The sequence below is a fragment of the Cuculus canorus genome, chromosome 33 (genome assembly GCF_017976375.1).
Source record: "Cuculus canorus isolate bCucCan1 chromosome 33, bCucCan1.pri, whole genome shotgun sequence".
Lineage (NCBI taxonomy): Eukaryota > Metazoa > Chordata > Aves > Cuculiformes > Cuculidae > Cuculus > Cuculus canorus.
Window position 1 is genome coordinate 526789 of NC_071433.1, and position 12610 is coordinate 539398.

Below are 12610 nucleotides of genomic sequence, written 5' to 3' on the forward strand. Positions count from 1 at the left end.
AACTCCGAATTTGGGGTGAAAAATGCCTAAAATTGGGGGGAAATCGGAAAAATGTGGAGGAAAATCCTCATAATTGGGGGGGAAATCCCTCAAATTGGGGTAAAATCCTCAAATTTGGGGGAAAGATCTCAGAATTTGGGGGGGAATCTCTCAAATTTGGGTAAAATCCTCAAATTTGGGGGGAAGAGCTCAGAATTTGGGGGGGAATCTCTCAAATTTGGGTAAAATCCTCAAATTTGGGGGAAAGATCTCAGAATTTGGGGGGAATCTCTCAAATTTGGGTAAAATCCTCAAATTTTGGGGGAAGAGCTCAGAATTTGGGGGGAAAACAAAATTTGGGGCGGAAAATGCCAACATTTCGGGGGGAAAAAAGCCAAATCGGGGGAAATTCCAAAATTTTGGGGAAAAACGCTGAATTTGGGGGAAAAAACCCCAAAATTTTGGGGGAAAATGCAAAATTTGGGGGGAAAATCACCAAATTTAGGGGGGAACCCCAAAAATGGAGAGGAAAGCCATGAAATTTGGGAGGAAAATCCGCAGAATTTGGGGGAACGCCAAAATTCGGGAGGAAAATCCCAAAATTTGGAGGAAAATGCCCCAAATTGGGTGGAACCCCCAAAATTCGTGGGGAAACCCCCCCTAAAATTTGAGGAACCCCCCAACATTTTGGGGAAAAACTCCAAAAAATTTCATGGGAACCCTAAAATTTAGTGGGAAAACCCCTAAATTTCGTGGGAAAACCTAAAATTGGTGGGAAAAGCCCCAAAATGGAGTGAAAATCCCCAAATTCAGGGGCGAATCCTCAAAATTTCGGGGGAAACCACAAAAATAGGGGAGAAAATCCACGGATTGCGCCGCTGTGGGGGTTTGGGCTCCAATTTTTCCGTCCGGGAACCGCGGGGGCGGCGCCGATTGGCTCCGATTCCCGGAAAATATCACTTCTTTACAACCGCTTTTTTTTTCCCCTTTGAAATAGTGAAAAAATAGAATTTCTGAGTTTTTTTTGGTCTCAAAATCCTCACTTCCGAAAGCATTTTTGGGGAGAAAAAGCGCCAATTTCGGGGCGCGGCGCCTCTTAAAGGGCATTTTTGGGGTGGAATCGCTCTTTTTTTCCCCCCAAGCGCCGAATTTCTGCCAAAACTCAGGAAAATGGCAAAATTCCCAAAAAATGAGTGCCGCCTCCGGGTATTTTTTCCCCTCTTTTTGCCTTTATTTACCTTTTTTTTTCAGCCTTTGCCCTCTCCCGGGCTCCGCGCGAGCGCGGAAAAACCGATTTCCGTTGAGAAGAGACCCAAAAAAGGGCCGAAATCGCCCCAAAAATAACAAAAGAGGGACCCAAAAAGGTGAGAAAAATTCCCCCCAAAATCCGAAGGATTTTCCGCAAAACGAACGCTGCTTTCAAATGGCCCAAAATCCTCCCTGAAACCCACGAAACGCTCGGATTTAACCCCAAAATTGGAGGTTCGGAAGGAAAAAAAGCGATTCGGGAAAAAATGGAATGAATGTCTTAATTAATCAATTAATTAATTAATGAATTAATGAATTATTGATGTTTCATCGCAGGCTTTGGAGCGGCCGTCGGGATGGTGGGGCGCGAGGTAGGACGGGAAAAAAAAGGCGGGGGGGGACCCCAATTTGGGGCATTTTGAGGCATTTTCAGGACAATTCCTTTCTCCTACGGAGTAATTATTAATTAATGCCTCCGTTAATGAATCGATGAAGCGAAGGAATGGGAGGAAAAAAAGGGTTTTAGGAGGAAACGGCGGTGGTTTTCGGGAGGGTCTTTGCTTTCTCGGTTACAAATTAACGTCGGATCGATGGGAAAGGGCGGAGGTTGAGCCCCAAAAGCCCTCGAGGGCGTTGGGATGGAGGTGGGACGAAGGGTGACCTTCATCTTCTCCCCAAGGTCCTCCTCGGCGCCGTCCTCGTCTTCCTCAGCCGAGGAAGCGGTGGAGATGCGGTGGCGGCGGTGGGAATGGTGAGAAGGTCCCTCCGGCCTTCAGGTGAGTGGTGGTCTCCAACGGGTTGGAAGGTGCCCACGTGGATGTCTTCTTCCATGGAGAAGGGAGGAGATGGGGGAGGTCGTGGGTTGAGATAAGGACAGAGAGGTCCTTCGGGATGGACCTTCTCCAGCGTTGGTTCTTTGGGATGGACCTTCTCCAGCGTTGGTTCTTCAGGATGGACCTTCTCCAGCGTTGGTTCTTCAGGATGGACCTTCTCCAGCGTTGGTCCTTCAGGATGGACCTTCTCCAGCGTTGGTCCTTCAGGATGGACCTTCTCCAGCGTTGGTTCTTCAGGATGGACCTTCTCCAGCGTTGGTCCTTCAGGATGGACCTTCTCCAGCGTTGGTCTTTCAGGATGGACCTTCTCCAGCGTTGGTTCTTCAGGATGGACCTTCTCCAGCGTTGGTCCTTCAGGATGGACCTTCTCCAGCGTTGGTTCTTCAGGATGGACCTTCTCCAGCGTTGGTTCTTCAGGATGGACCTTCTCCAGCGTTGGTCCTTCAGGATGAACGTGGGCTCTCCGTGGGCTGTAGAGAAACCTCCCCCTTCTCCACCCCCGCCGGTGCCTCCAGGGTTGTTCCTATGGCACCACCGTCACTGCTGGTGGTGGACTGGTGGTGGACCCACCTGTGCCCACGGCGGGGCTGCCCCATCCCTGGAGGTGTCCAAGGCCGGGTTGGATGGGGCTGAGGGCCACCTGAGCCCACGGGAGGTGTCCCTGCCCATCACTTGGGCCCAGACGGACTGGAAGGTCCCTTCCAACCCAACCCAGTCCATGAGTCAATGATCTTCTTGGTGCTCCTCAACAACGCGGTGGTCTCTGTAGGACGTATCTCCGGCACTTTGGAGGGATGGGGTGGGATGGAGACCTCTTGTTTGACCCCCAACGCCCTCTTGTCTTCTCCACAGCCCCCAAGTGGACCTCTGTGCGGAGGAAGAGGGAGGAGGAACCACCTTCCTACCTGAAGTGGGTGACCTTCGAAGGCGGCTCTCCTGCCGACGCCGTCTCCAGCTGGAACGCCTACGCCGAGAGGACGGAGTTCGTCTGCTCCACCTCCCACCCTCAGTGCAACGTCGGCGCCTACGTCCCATCGCGAGGTCCCTTCTGCTTCTACCCCTACGCCGGGTGGGAGCGGAGAACCCAGAGCTTCAAGATCTTGGTCAACGTGGGAGGTTTGGAGGCCTTGGCTTGGGTGGACGACTCCTTTGGGAGCGTTCCGGACGCCGCCGTGGAGGGCTGTCCGTCCGTCGATGTCTTCGTTGGGAGGAACCGCTACGGTTTGGGCAAAGTGGCCAAAGAGCACCGAGCTGCCTTCATGATGGTGGACGGCGAGGAGGTTTGGTTCAAGTGGTACCAAGTCCTGGTGGTCAAGAAGGGGTTGGCGGCCGTCACCATCTCCCACGTCCACTACAACACCAGCGGAGCGGTGGAGCGGTGGGAGAAGGTCACTTTGATGAAGACCACGGTGAGGAACGAAGGCTGTGGAGCGGCGCTCAAGGAGGTCACCTTGGAGGAGGCCACCGAGGTGGAGCACCGCTGGGCCATGGACCAAAGGATCTTCGCCACCGTCCGCGGAGTGCTGCGCGCCCCACTCTTGACCTTCAACGGCACCACCTGGGGGGTCACCAACGCCACCACCATCTCCTGGCTGGGCGGAGCCAGCGCCGGCGAGTACCTCGTCCATCGCCACGTGGTGGAGAAGACGCTGCAGCCCCGCACAGCGTGCGAGGTGGCTTTGGAGGGACAACGCGGCGACGTCCACGTCCCCTTCACCGCGCGGCTGACCCGGGATTTCGGTGACGCCCAACCCCACCGCGTGGCCGTGCGGGGGTGGGCTCACAGCCGCGCCGTGGTGGCCGTCCAAGCTGACGTCCGGCAGTGCTGGTCCCTCACCCATGGCCCACCGTGCCGCGGGTAGAGCGCCCGCTTGAGGGGTCCTCTTCTTCTTCTTCTTCTTCTTCATCTTCATCTTCTTCTTCTTCTTCATCTTCTTCATCTTCTTCATCTTCTTCTTCTTCTTCATCTTCTTCTTCTTCATCTTCTTCTTCTTCTTCATCTTCTTCTTCTTCTTCATCTTCTTCATCTTCTTCTTCTTCTTCTTCATCTTCTTCTTCTTCTTCATCTTCTTCTTCATCTTCTTCTTCATCTTCTTCATCTTCTTCTTCTTCTTCTTCATCTTCTTCTTCATCTTCTTCTTCTTCTTCATCTTCTTCTTCATCTTCTTCTTCTTCTTCATCTTCTTCTTCATCTTCTTCTTCATCTTCTTCTTCTTCATCTTCTTCTTCATCTTCTTCTTCTTCTTCATCTTCTTCTTCATCTTCTTCTTCATCTTCTTCTTCTTCATCTTCTTCTTCATCTTCTTCTTCTTCTTCTTCTCCTTCTCGCCATCCGCTTCTCCCGGTTCTTCTCCCCTCAACTCACCCCAAACCGGGGTGGTGGAAACCAGAAGACCACGTCCACCTCCATCTCTTCCCTCTCCGACGCGGCGGCGCCAGCGGAGGACGCGGAGAAAACGCCGCTCTTTGCTCTCCGTTTGACCTTTTTCTCCATGGAAACCTTCATCGGGTGCCTCTTCAGAGCCGCCCAGTGGGGACCTCCCTGGGTGGACCTCCTGTTCCTCTGCCATGGCCGTGTGGGCTCTTCCTCTTGTGTGGCGCAAAATACACTCAGCGAGCAAAGTCCTCCTCGTGGTTCGTTGGGATGGCACCAAAATGGGGGGAGGAACGTGTCCTCGGAGGTGGAATCATCTCAGGGGGTTCTGTGTCCTCGGAGGTGGAATCATCTCAGGGGGTTCTGTGTCCTCGGAGGTGGAATCATCTCAGGGGGTTCGGTGTCCTCGGAGGTGGAATCATCTCAGGGGGTTTGGTGTCCTCAGAGGTGGAATCATCTCAGGGGGTTCGGTGTCCTCGGAGGTGGAATCATCTCAGGGGGTTCTGTGTCCTCAGAGGTGGAATCACCTCAGGGGGTGGTGGGTTCGGTGTCATCATCTCCCCCATCTCTGTCCCATCTGTGTCATCAAGTCTTGAAGCCACAGCGCTTGGAAAGAACGTCCAACCACCATCTCATCATCTTCCCCATCTCTGTCCCATCCGTGTTCTGGAGCTGCTGTGCTTGGAGAGGACATCCAACCACCACCTCATCATCTCCCCTATCTGCATCATCAAGCCTTGGATCCACAGTGCTTGGAGAGGACATCCAACCACCATCTCATCATCTCCCCCATCTCTGTCCCATCAAGTCTTGAAGCCACAGCACTTGAAGAGAACGTCCAACCATCCTCTCCTCATCTCCCCCATCTCTGTCCCATCAAGCCTTGGATCCACAGTGCTTGGAGAGGACATCCAACCACCACCTCTATCTCTGTCCCATCTGTCCCATCAAGTCTTGGATCTATTGCGCTTGGAGAGAACGTCCAACCACCACCTCCTCATCTCCCCCATCTCTGTCCCATCAAGCCTTGGATCCACAGTGCTTGGAGAGAACGTCCAACCACCACCTCCTCATCTCCCCCATCTGTGTCCCATCTGAGTTCTGGAGCCACAGCACTTGGAGAGGACATCCAACCACCACCTCCTCATCTCCCCCATCTCTCTCCCATCTGAGTTCTGGAGCCACAGCGTGTGGAGAGGACACCCAACCATCCCTTCATCATCTCCCCCATCTTTGTCCCATCAAGTCTTGGATCCATTGCGCTTGGAGAGGACACCCAACCACCACCTCCTCATCTCCCCCATCTTTGTCCCATCAATCCTTGGATCCACAGTGCTTGGAGAGGACGTCCAACCACCACCTCCTCATCTCCCCCATCTCTGTCCCATCAAACCTTGGATCCACAGTGCTTGGAGAGGACACCCAACCACCCCCTCCTCATCTCCCCCATCTCTGTCCCATCTGTGTCATCAAGTCTTGAAGCCACGGGGCTTGGAGAGGACATCCAACCACCACCTCCTCATCTCCCCCATCTCTCTCCCATCTGTGTTCTGGAGCCGCAGTGTGTGGAGAGGACATCCAACCATCCCTTCATCATCTCCCCCATCTCTGTCCCATCAAGTCTTGGATCCATTGCGCTTGGAGAGGACATCCAACCACCACCTCCTCATCTCCCCCATCTTTGTCCCATCAAGCCTTGGATCCACAGTGCTTGGAGAGGACGTCCAACCACCATCTCATCATCTCCCCCATCTCTGTCCCATCCATGTTCTGGAGCTGCTGTGCTTGGAGAGGACATCCAACCATCCCTTCATCATCTCCCCCATCTCTGTCCCATCTGAGTTCTGGAGCTGCAGCGCTTGGAAAGAACGTCCAACCACCACCTCCTCATCTCCCCCATCTTTGTCCCATCAAGCCTTGGATCCACAGCACTTGGAGAGGACATCCAACCACCCCCTCCTCATCTCCCCCATCTCTGTCCCATCTGTGTCATCAAGTCTTGAAGCCACAGCACTTGAAGAGGACATCCAACCACCACCTCCTCATCTCCCCCATCTCTGTCCCATCCGTGTTCTGGAGCTGCAGCGCGTGGAGAGGACACCCAACCATCCCTTCATCATCTCCCCCATCTTTGTCCCATCAAGCCTTGGATCCACAGCACTTGAAGAGGACACCCAACCACCACCTCCTCACCTCCCCCACCTCCACCGCATCTCCTCCGCGCGTCCCCCTCCCCTCCCGGCCATCCCCCATCTCTTCCTCCCCCCCCTACCCCCCTACCCCATGGTGGATCTCCATCCCCACCTTCAGCGCTGACGCCCTCCTCCTCCTCCCTTCTCCCTGGGGGCCTCCCGGGCGTGGATCCGCGCGTGCCGGGCGAGGGAGGACTTATTGCTGAAGCTCTTCCCGCACTGAGGGCACGGGAAGGGCCTCTCGCCCGTGTGGGACCTCTGGTGGACCGCCAGGTCTGCCGCGTACTTGAAGCTCTTGGCGCAGGCGCCGCAGGGGAAGGGCCTCTCCTGCCCGTGGGCCCTTCGGTGCACGGCGAGGTTGGAGCGTTGGCTGAAGCGTTTGCCGCAGGCGCCGCACGGGTACGGCCGTTCGCCCGTGTGCGCCCGCCGGTGCTTGGCGAGGTCCGAAGGGTTGGTGAAGCTCTTGGCGCAGGCGCCGCAGCCGTAGGGCCGTTCGCCCGTGTGGAGCCGCCGGTGGGTGGTGAGGGTGGACAAATGGCCGAAGCTCTTCCCGCAGGCGCCGCAGCCGTAGGGCCTCGCGCCGCTGTGCGTCCGTTGGTGCTCTTCAGGTGGGACGAACGCGCGAAGCCTTTGCCGCACTCGACGCAACGGTACGGACGGTCCCACCCGCGCGGCGGCGGCGGCGGCGGCGCTTCCACCGGGGGCTCCTCGGCGGCCATCGCCGCGCTGGGGGGCCTTGAGGGAGGCGGTGGTGGTGGTGGGGCCTTCTGCGGGCGTGGGGGTCCACCGGAGGGTCGGACATCGCGGAAGGTGCCGGAAGGGTGGGAGGGGCTTTGCCAGGTGGGGTCTCGGCTCGCGGCGGCGCGATCTGCGGGAGGGGAGAGGAGAAGGTGCTCCGTGAGGCCATGGTGATGCATCACCGCTCTTCTGGTGATGCCACCAGAGCTCCTCCAGCAATGGATCGGCTGCCGCCGCCGAAACCCCGACTCCATCCACGATGGCCACCAGACCAACGCGGGACAGCGGTGACGGTGAGGCCACCGCAGCAGAGGAGCCCAAGCGGGGGGACGGCCCACAGGGGGACCTGGAGAGGAGCCCACCACGCCCCGACCGTCACCCCCGGCTCCACACAGCGTTTCCCAGGACCTCAGTTTTGACCCTTTTCTCACCGCCCATGAGTGTCTCCACTTGGATCCTCATTGAGATCCCATCTTCTTCTTCCCTCCATCCCCAAGGAGTTTCCCCACCTCCAGAACCTCATTTTTGGCCCTTTTCTCCACCACCCATGAGTGTCTCCACTTGGATCCTCATTGAGATCCCACCTTCTTCCTTTCCCTCTGTCTCCAAGAGTTTCCCCACCTCCAGGACCTCATTTTTGACCCTTTTCTCCACTCGTCTCATCTCCCACCATGAGTGTCTCCATTTGGATCCCCATTGAGATCCCACCTTCTTCCTTTCCTCCATCCCCAAGAGTTTTCCCACCTCCAGGACCTCATTTTTGGCCCTTTTCTCCACTCAGTTCATCTCCCACCATGAGTCTCTCCACTTGGATCCTCTTTGAGATCCCACCTTCTTCTTTCCCACCATCCCCAAGGGTTTTCCCCACCTCCAGGACCTCATTTTGACCCTTTCTCCACCGCCCATGAGTGTCTCCACTTGGATCCTCATTGAGATCCCACCTTCTTCTTTCCCTCCATCCCCAAGAGTTTCCCCACCTCCAGGACCTCATTTTGGCCCTTTTCTCCACCGCCCATGAGTGTCTCCACTTGGATCCTCATTGAGATCCCACCTTCTTCCTTTCCCTCCATCCCCAAGAGTTTTCCCACCTCCAGGACCTCAATTTTTGGCCCTTTTCTCCACCACCCATGAGTGTCTCCACTTGGATCCTCATTGAGATCCCACCTTCTTCTTTCCCACCATCCCCAAGTGTTTCCCCACCTCCAGGACCTCATTTTTGGCCCTTTTCTCCACCGCCCATGAGTTGTCTCCACTTGGATCCTCATTGAGATCCCACCTTCTTCCTTTCCCTCCATCCCCAAGAGTTTTCCCACCTCCAGGACCTCATTTTTGGCCCTTTTCTCCACCACCCATGAGTGTCTCCACTTGGATCCCCCATTGAGATCCCATCTTCTTCCTTTCCCTTCATCCCCAAGCGTTTCCCACCTCCAGGACCTCATTTTTGACCCTTTTCTCCACCGACCCATGAGTGTCTCCACTTGGATCCTCATTGAGATCCCACCTTCTTCCCTTCCTTCATCCCCAAGCGTTTCCCCACCTCCAGGACCTCATTTTTGACCCTTTTCTCCACCGCCCATGAGTGTCTCCACTTGGATCCTCATTGAGATCCCATCTTCTTCCTTTCCCTCTGTCTCCAAGCGTTTCCCCACCCTCCAGGACCTCATTTTTGGCCCTTTTCTCCACCACCCATGAGTGTCTCCACTTGGATCCTCATTGAGATCCCACCTTCTTCCCTTCCCTTCATCCCCAAGAGTTTTTCCCATCTCCAAGACCTCATTTTTGGCCCTTTTCTCCACCAACCCATGAGTGTCTCCACTTGGATCCTCATTGAGATCCCATCTTCTTCCTTTCCCTCTGTCCCCAAGAGTTTTCCCACCTCCAGGACCTCATTTTTGGCCCTTTTCTCCACCACCCATGAGTGTCTCCACTTGGATCCTCATTGAGATCCCACCTTCTTCTTTCCCTCTGTCTCCAAGCGTTTCCCCCACCTCCAGGACCTCATTTTTGACCCTTTTTCCCCCTCTTTCGCTCAACCCCAACACCACACCACCTCCCCAACCCCGCGCTCTGCCGCAGAGGTCCATAAGAAGGACCACCTGGGGCCGCGTTCATCTCCAGGAGAACCCCACCGCCTCCCGCAGCTCCACCACCCCTCGGCTTTGGATGAGGTCTCTGTCCTCCATCGCAGCACCTCCTTCTTGAAGGCACCGTTCCTCTTCCTCTGGGATGACCTTGGCCTCGGCCCGGGCCACCTCATCCCCTGGGAGGAGTTGGGATGACTCCGATGAGGAGCTCCATGGGTCATCCACCACTTGGGGTTCCTCCACATCCCCTGCGGTCACCTCCTCCTCCACCTTGACCCGCACGGTCACCTGGAAAGGAGAGCCAAGGAGAAAGGAGTTGGGTCCATGGAGTCTCCATCCCTCTCCAGGGTGGAAGTTGGGAAGTCACCCGGCTTGGAGGCCCTGAGCTCCTGGAGGGCTCACCTGCTGCTCCCAGGCGCCGTCAGGACCTCCGGGACCCACCTGGAAGCTCTCGGCCAAGGCGACGGCTTGGGCGCAGGACTCGGGGTGTCGGACCCACACCCAACTCTGGATCTCCTCGGGCAGAATGCTGAGGAACTGCTCGAGCACCAGGAGCTCCATGATCTGCTCTTTGCTCCTCAGCTCGGGACGGAGCCACCGCCGCGACAGCTCCCCGCAGCCGCCGGCAGACGTCGCGAGGGCCCGAAGCCTCCTGGTAGCGGAACTGGCGGAAACGCAACCGCCGCAGCTCTGTGCCCGCGCCCGTAACGCCACCACCCGGCACCACCAGGACCACCCACCGGGACCACCAAGACCACCACTGGGGCCATCACCAGGACCAGAAACCACCACTGGGGCCACCAGAACCACCATGGGGACCACCAACACCACCACTGGGACCACCACCCAGGACCAGCACCACCACCAGGACCGCCATGGGACCACCAACGCCACCCACTGGGACCATGAGGACCACCACTGGGGCCATCACCAGGACCAGCATCACCACTGGGGCCATCAGGACCACCATCAGGACCACCACTGGGGCCACGAGGACCACCACTGGGGCCATCACCAGGACCAGCACCACCACTGGGGCCACCAGGACCCACCATGGGGACCACCAACACCACCACTGGGACCACCACCAGGGCCAGCACCACCACAGGAACCACTACCGGGGCCACCACCAGGACCAGGACCACCACTGGGACCACCAGTACCTCCACCGGGACCACCACCACCACCACTGCAGCCACCAGGACCACCGACACCACCAATGGGGCCACCACCAGGACCCAGCAACCACCACCGGGGCCACCAACCATCACCACTGGGGCCACCACCACCACCACTGAGGCCACCAGGACCACCACCAAGACCACCAACACACCAATGGGGCCATCAGGACCACCACCAAGACCACCAAGACCACTAATGGGGCCACCAGGACCCACCGGCAACCACCACAGGGACCACCAGGACCACCACCAGGACCACCACCAGTCCCCACCAGTGCCACCAGTCCGAGCAGTCCGAGCAGTCCCAGCAGCCCCGGAGGGTTGCGGCTGTTCGGCAGCGCCGCGGCCGTCGCCCCACGGCCGTTGGGGGTCTTTGGGGTTCCCGGTGCTCACAGTGGGGCTCCATTCTGCTCCACACACCCCCACCGGGGCTCTCCGGTATGGGGGGGGGGAGACCTGGGGGGGGAGGGGGAGAGCAGGGAATGGCTTTGACCCCCACATAACCCCCCCATAACCCCCCCAAACCCCCTCTGCCCCCCATAACTCCCCATAGCCCCCCCATAACCACCCCCATAAACCCCCCCATAGCCCCCCAGACCCCTCTGCCCCCCATAGCCCCCCCAGAGCCCCCCCAGACACACCTCTGCCCCCATAACCCCCCCATAGCCCCCCCAGACCCCTCTGCCCCCCATAACCCCCCCATAGCCCCCCCATCCCTATCTGCCCCCATAACCCCCCCATAGCCCCCCCATCCCTATCTGCCCCCCCATAACCCCCCCATAGCCCCCCCAGACCCCTCTCCAGACCATCCAAAGCCCCCCCAAAAGCCCACCCCCGAGCTCTCAATGCACCCCCCACACACCTTTAGGCCCACCCCCGAGCCCCCCCAGACCTTAGAGCCCCCCAGACCATGCAAAGCCCCCCTCAAAGCCCCCTCCAATCCTATAGAGCCCCCCCAGACCTTAGGGACCGCCCCAAAGCCCCCCCAGAGCTCTCAATGCGCCCCCCCCAATCCTATAGAGCCCCCCCCAGACCTTAGGGACCCCCCCCAGAGCCCCCCCAAAACCCCCCCCGTGCTCTCAATGCACCCCACCCATCCTATAGAGCCCCCCAAAATCCCCCCAAAGCCCCCTCTAATCCCTATAGAGCCCCCCCAGACCTTAGGGACCCCCCCAGAGCCCCCCCAAACCTCCCCCGTGCTCTCAATGCACCCCCCCATCCTATAGAGCCCCCCCAAATCCCCCCCCAAGCCCCCTCTAATCCTATAGAGCCCCCCCAGACCTTAGGGACCCCCCCAAAGCCCCCCCGTGCTCTCAATGCACCCCCCCATCCTATAGAGCCCCCCCAGACCTTAGAGCCCCCCCAAAGCCCCCCCACAGCCCCCCCAAACCTTCTCCGCCGCCTCTCGCAGACACAAAGGGGCCGAAGCGGCCGAGCCCCCCCCAATCCCCCCCTCGGCCCCCCCCAATCCGCCCCCCCCCCTCCGCCATGGCCGTCACAAGCCTTCATTAACCCTGTGCTGCCCGGAGCCCCCCCAGGGACCCCCCCCTACAGCCCCAAAGACCCCCCGAGAGCCCCCCAGGACCCCCGAGAGCCCCCCAGGACCCCTCGAGAGCCCCCCAAGACCCCCGAGAGTCCCCCAGAGACCCCCGAGAGCCCCCCAGGACCCCCCGTAGAGCCCCCCAAGACCCCTAGAGCCCCCCAAGACCCCCCGAGAGCCCCCAAAGACCCCACAGAGCCCCCCAAGACCCCCGAGAGCCCCCAAAAAACCCCTCTAGAGCCCCCCAAGACCCCTCTAGAGCCCCTCAAGACCCCCCGAGAGCCCCCAAAGACCCCACAGAGCCCCCAAAGACCCCCCGGAGAGCCCCCCAGGACCCCTCTAGAGCCCCCAGGACCCCCCCGAGAGCCCCCAGGACCCCCCGAGAGCCCCCCCAGTACCCACCCAGGGCACTCAGGACCCCTGTAGGACCCCCAGCACCCC

At 58.5% G+C, this 12610-nt stretch overlaps 2 protein-coding genes across 2 annotated transcripts; one reads left to right on the forward strand and one right to left on the reverse strand.

The window, feature by feature from the left end:
- The first annotated feature begins 791 nt into the window (after positions 1 to 791).
- Positions 792 to 4023, forward strand: LOC104060469 (natterin-4). Its single transcript, XM_054052420.1, has 4 exons — positions 792 to 1343; positions 1564 to 1598; positions 1907 to 2003; positions 2913 to 4023. The coding sequence occupies exons 1-4, from the start codon at positions 1169 to 1171 to the stop codon at positions 3920 to 3922; spliced, it is 1317 nt and encodes a 438-aa protein (XP_053908395.1). The 5' UTR covers positions 792 to 1168; the 3' UTR covers positions 3923 to 4023.
- Positions 4024 to 6719: 2696 nt separating this feature from the next.
- Positions 6720 to 10836, reverse strand: LOC104060470 (myeloid zinc finger 1-like). Its single transcript, XM_054052293.1, is given in 5 exon segments — positions 6720 to 7710; positions 9474 to 9736; positions 9851 to 10060; positions 10062 to 10183; positions 10614 to 10836. Coding segments are annotated over 5 exon segments (1668 nt in total). The 5' UTR covers positions 10717 to 10836; the 3' UTR covers positions 6720 to 6740.
- Between the last annotated feature and the right edge of the window lie 1774 nt (positions 10837 to 12610).

Coding starts and splice junctions, on each gene's coding strand:
- LOC104060469 (XM_054052420.1), top strand. CDS start 1,169: ATGAGTGCCGCCTCCGGGTATTTTTTCCCCTCTTTTTGCCTTTATTTA. Junction 1,344..1,563: donor CAAAAGAGGGACCCAAAAAG/GTGAGAAAAATT, acceptor GTTTCATCGCAG/GCTTTGGAGCGGCCGTCGGG. Junction 2,004..2,912: donor AAGGTCCCTCCGGCCTTCAG/GTGAGTGGTGGT, acceptor TCTTCTCCACAG/CCCCCAAGTGGACCTCTGTG.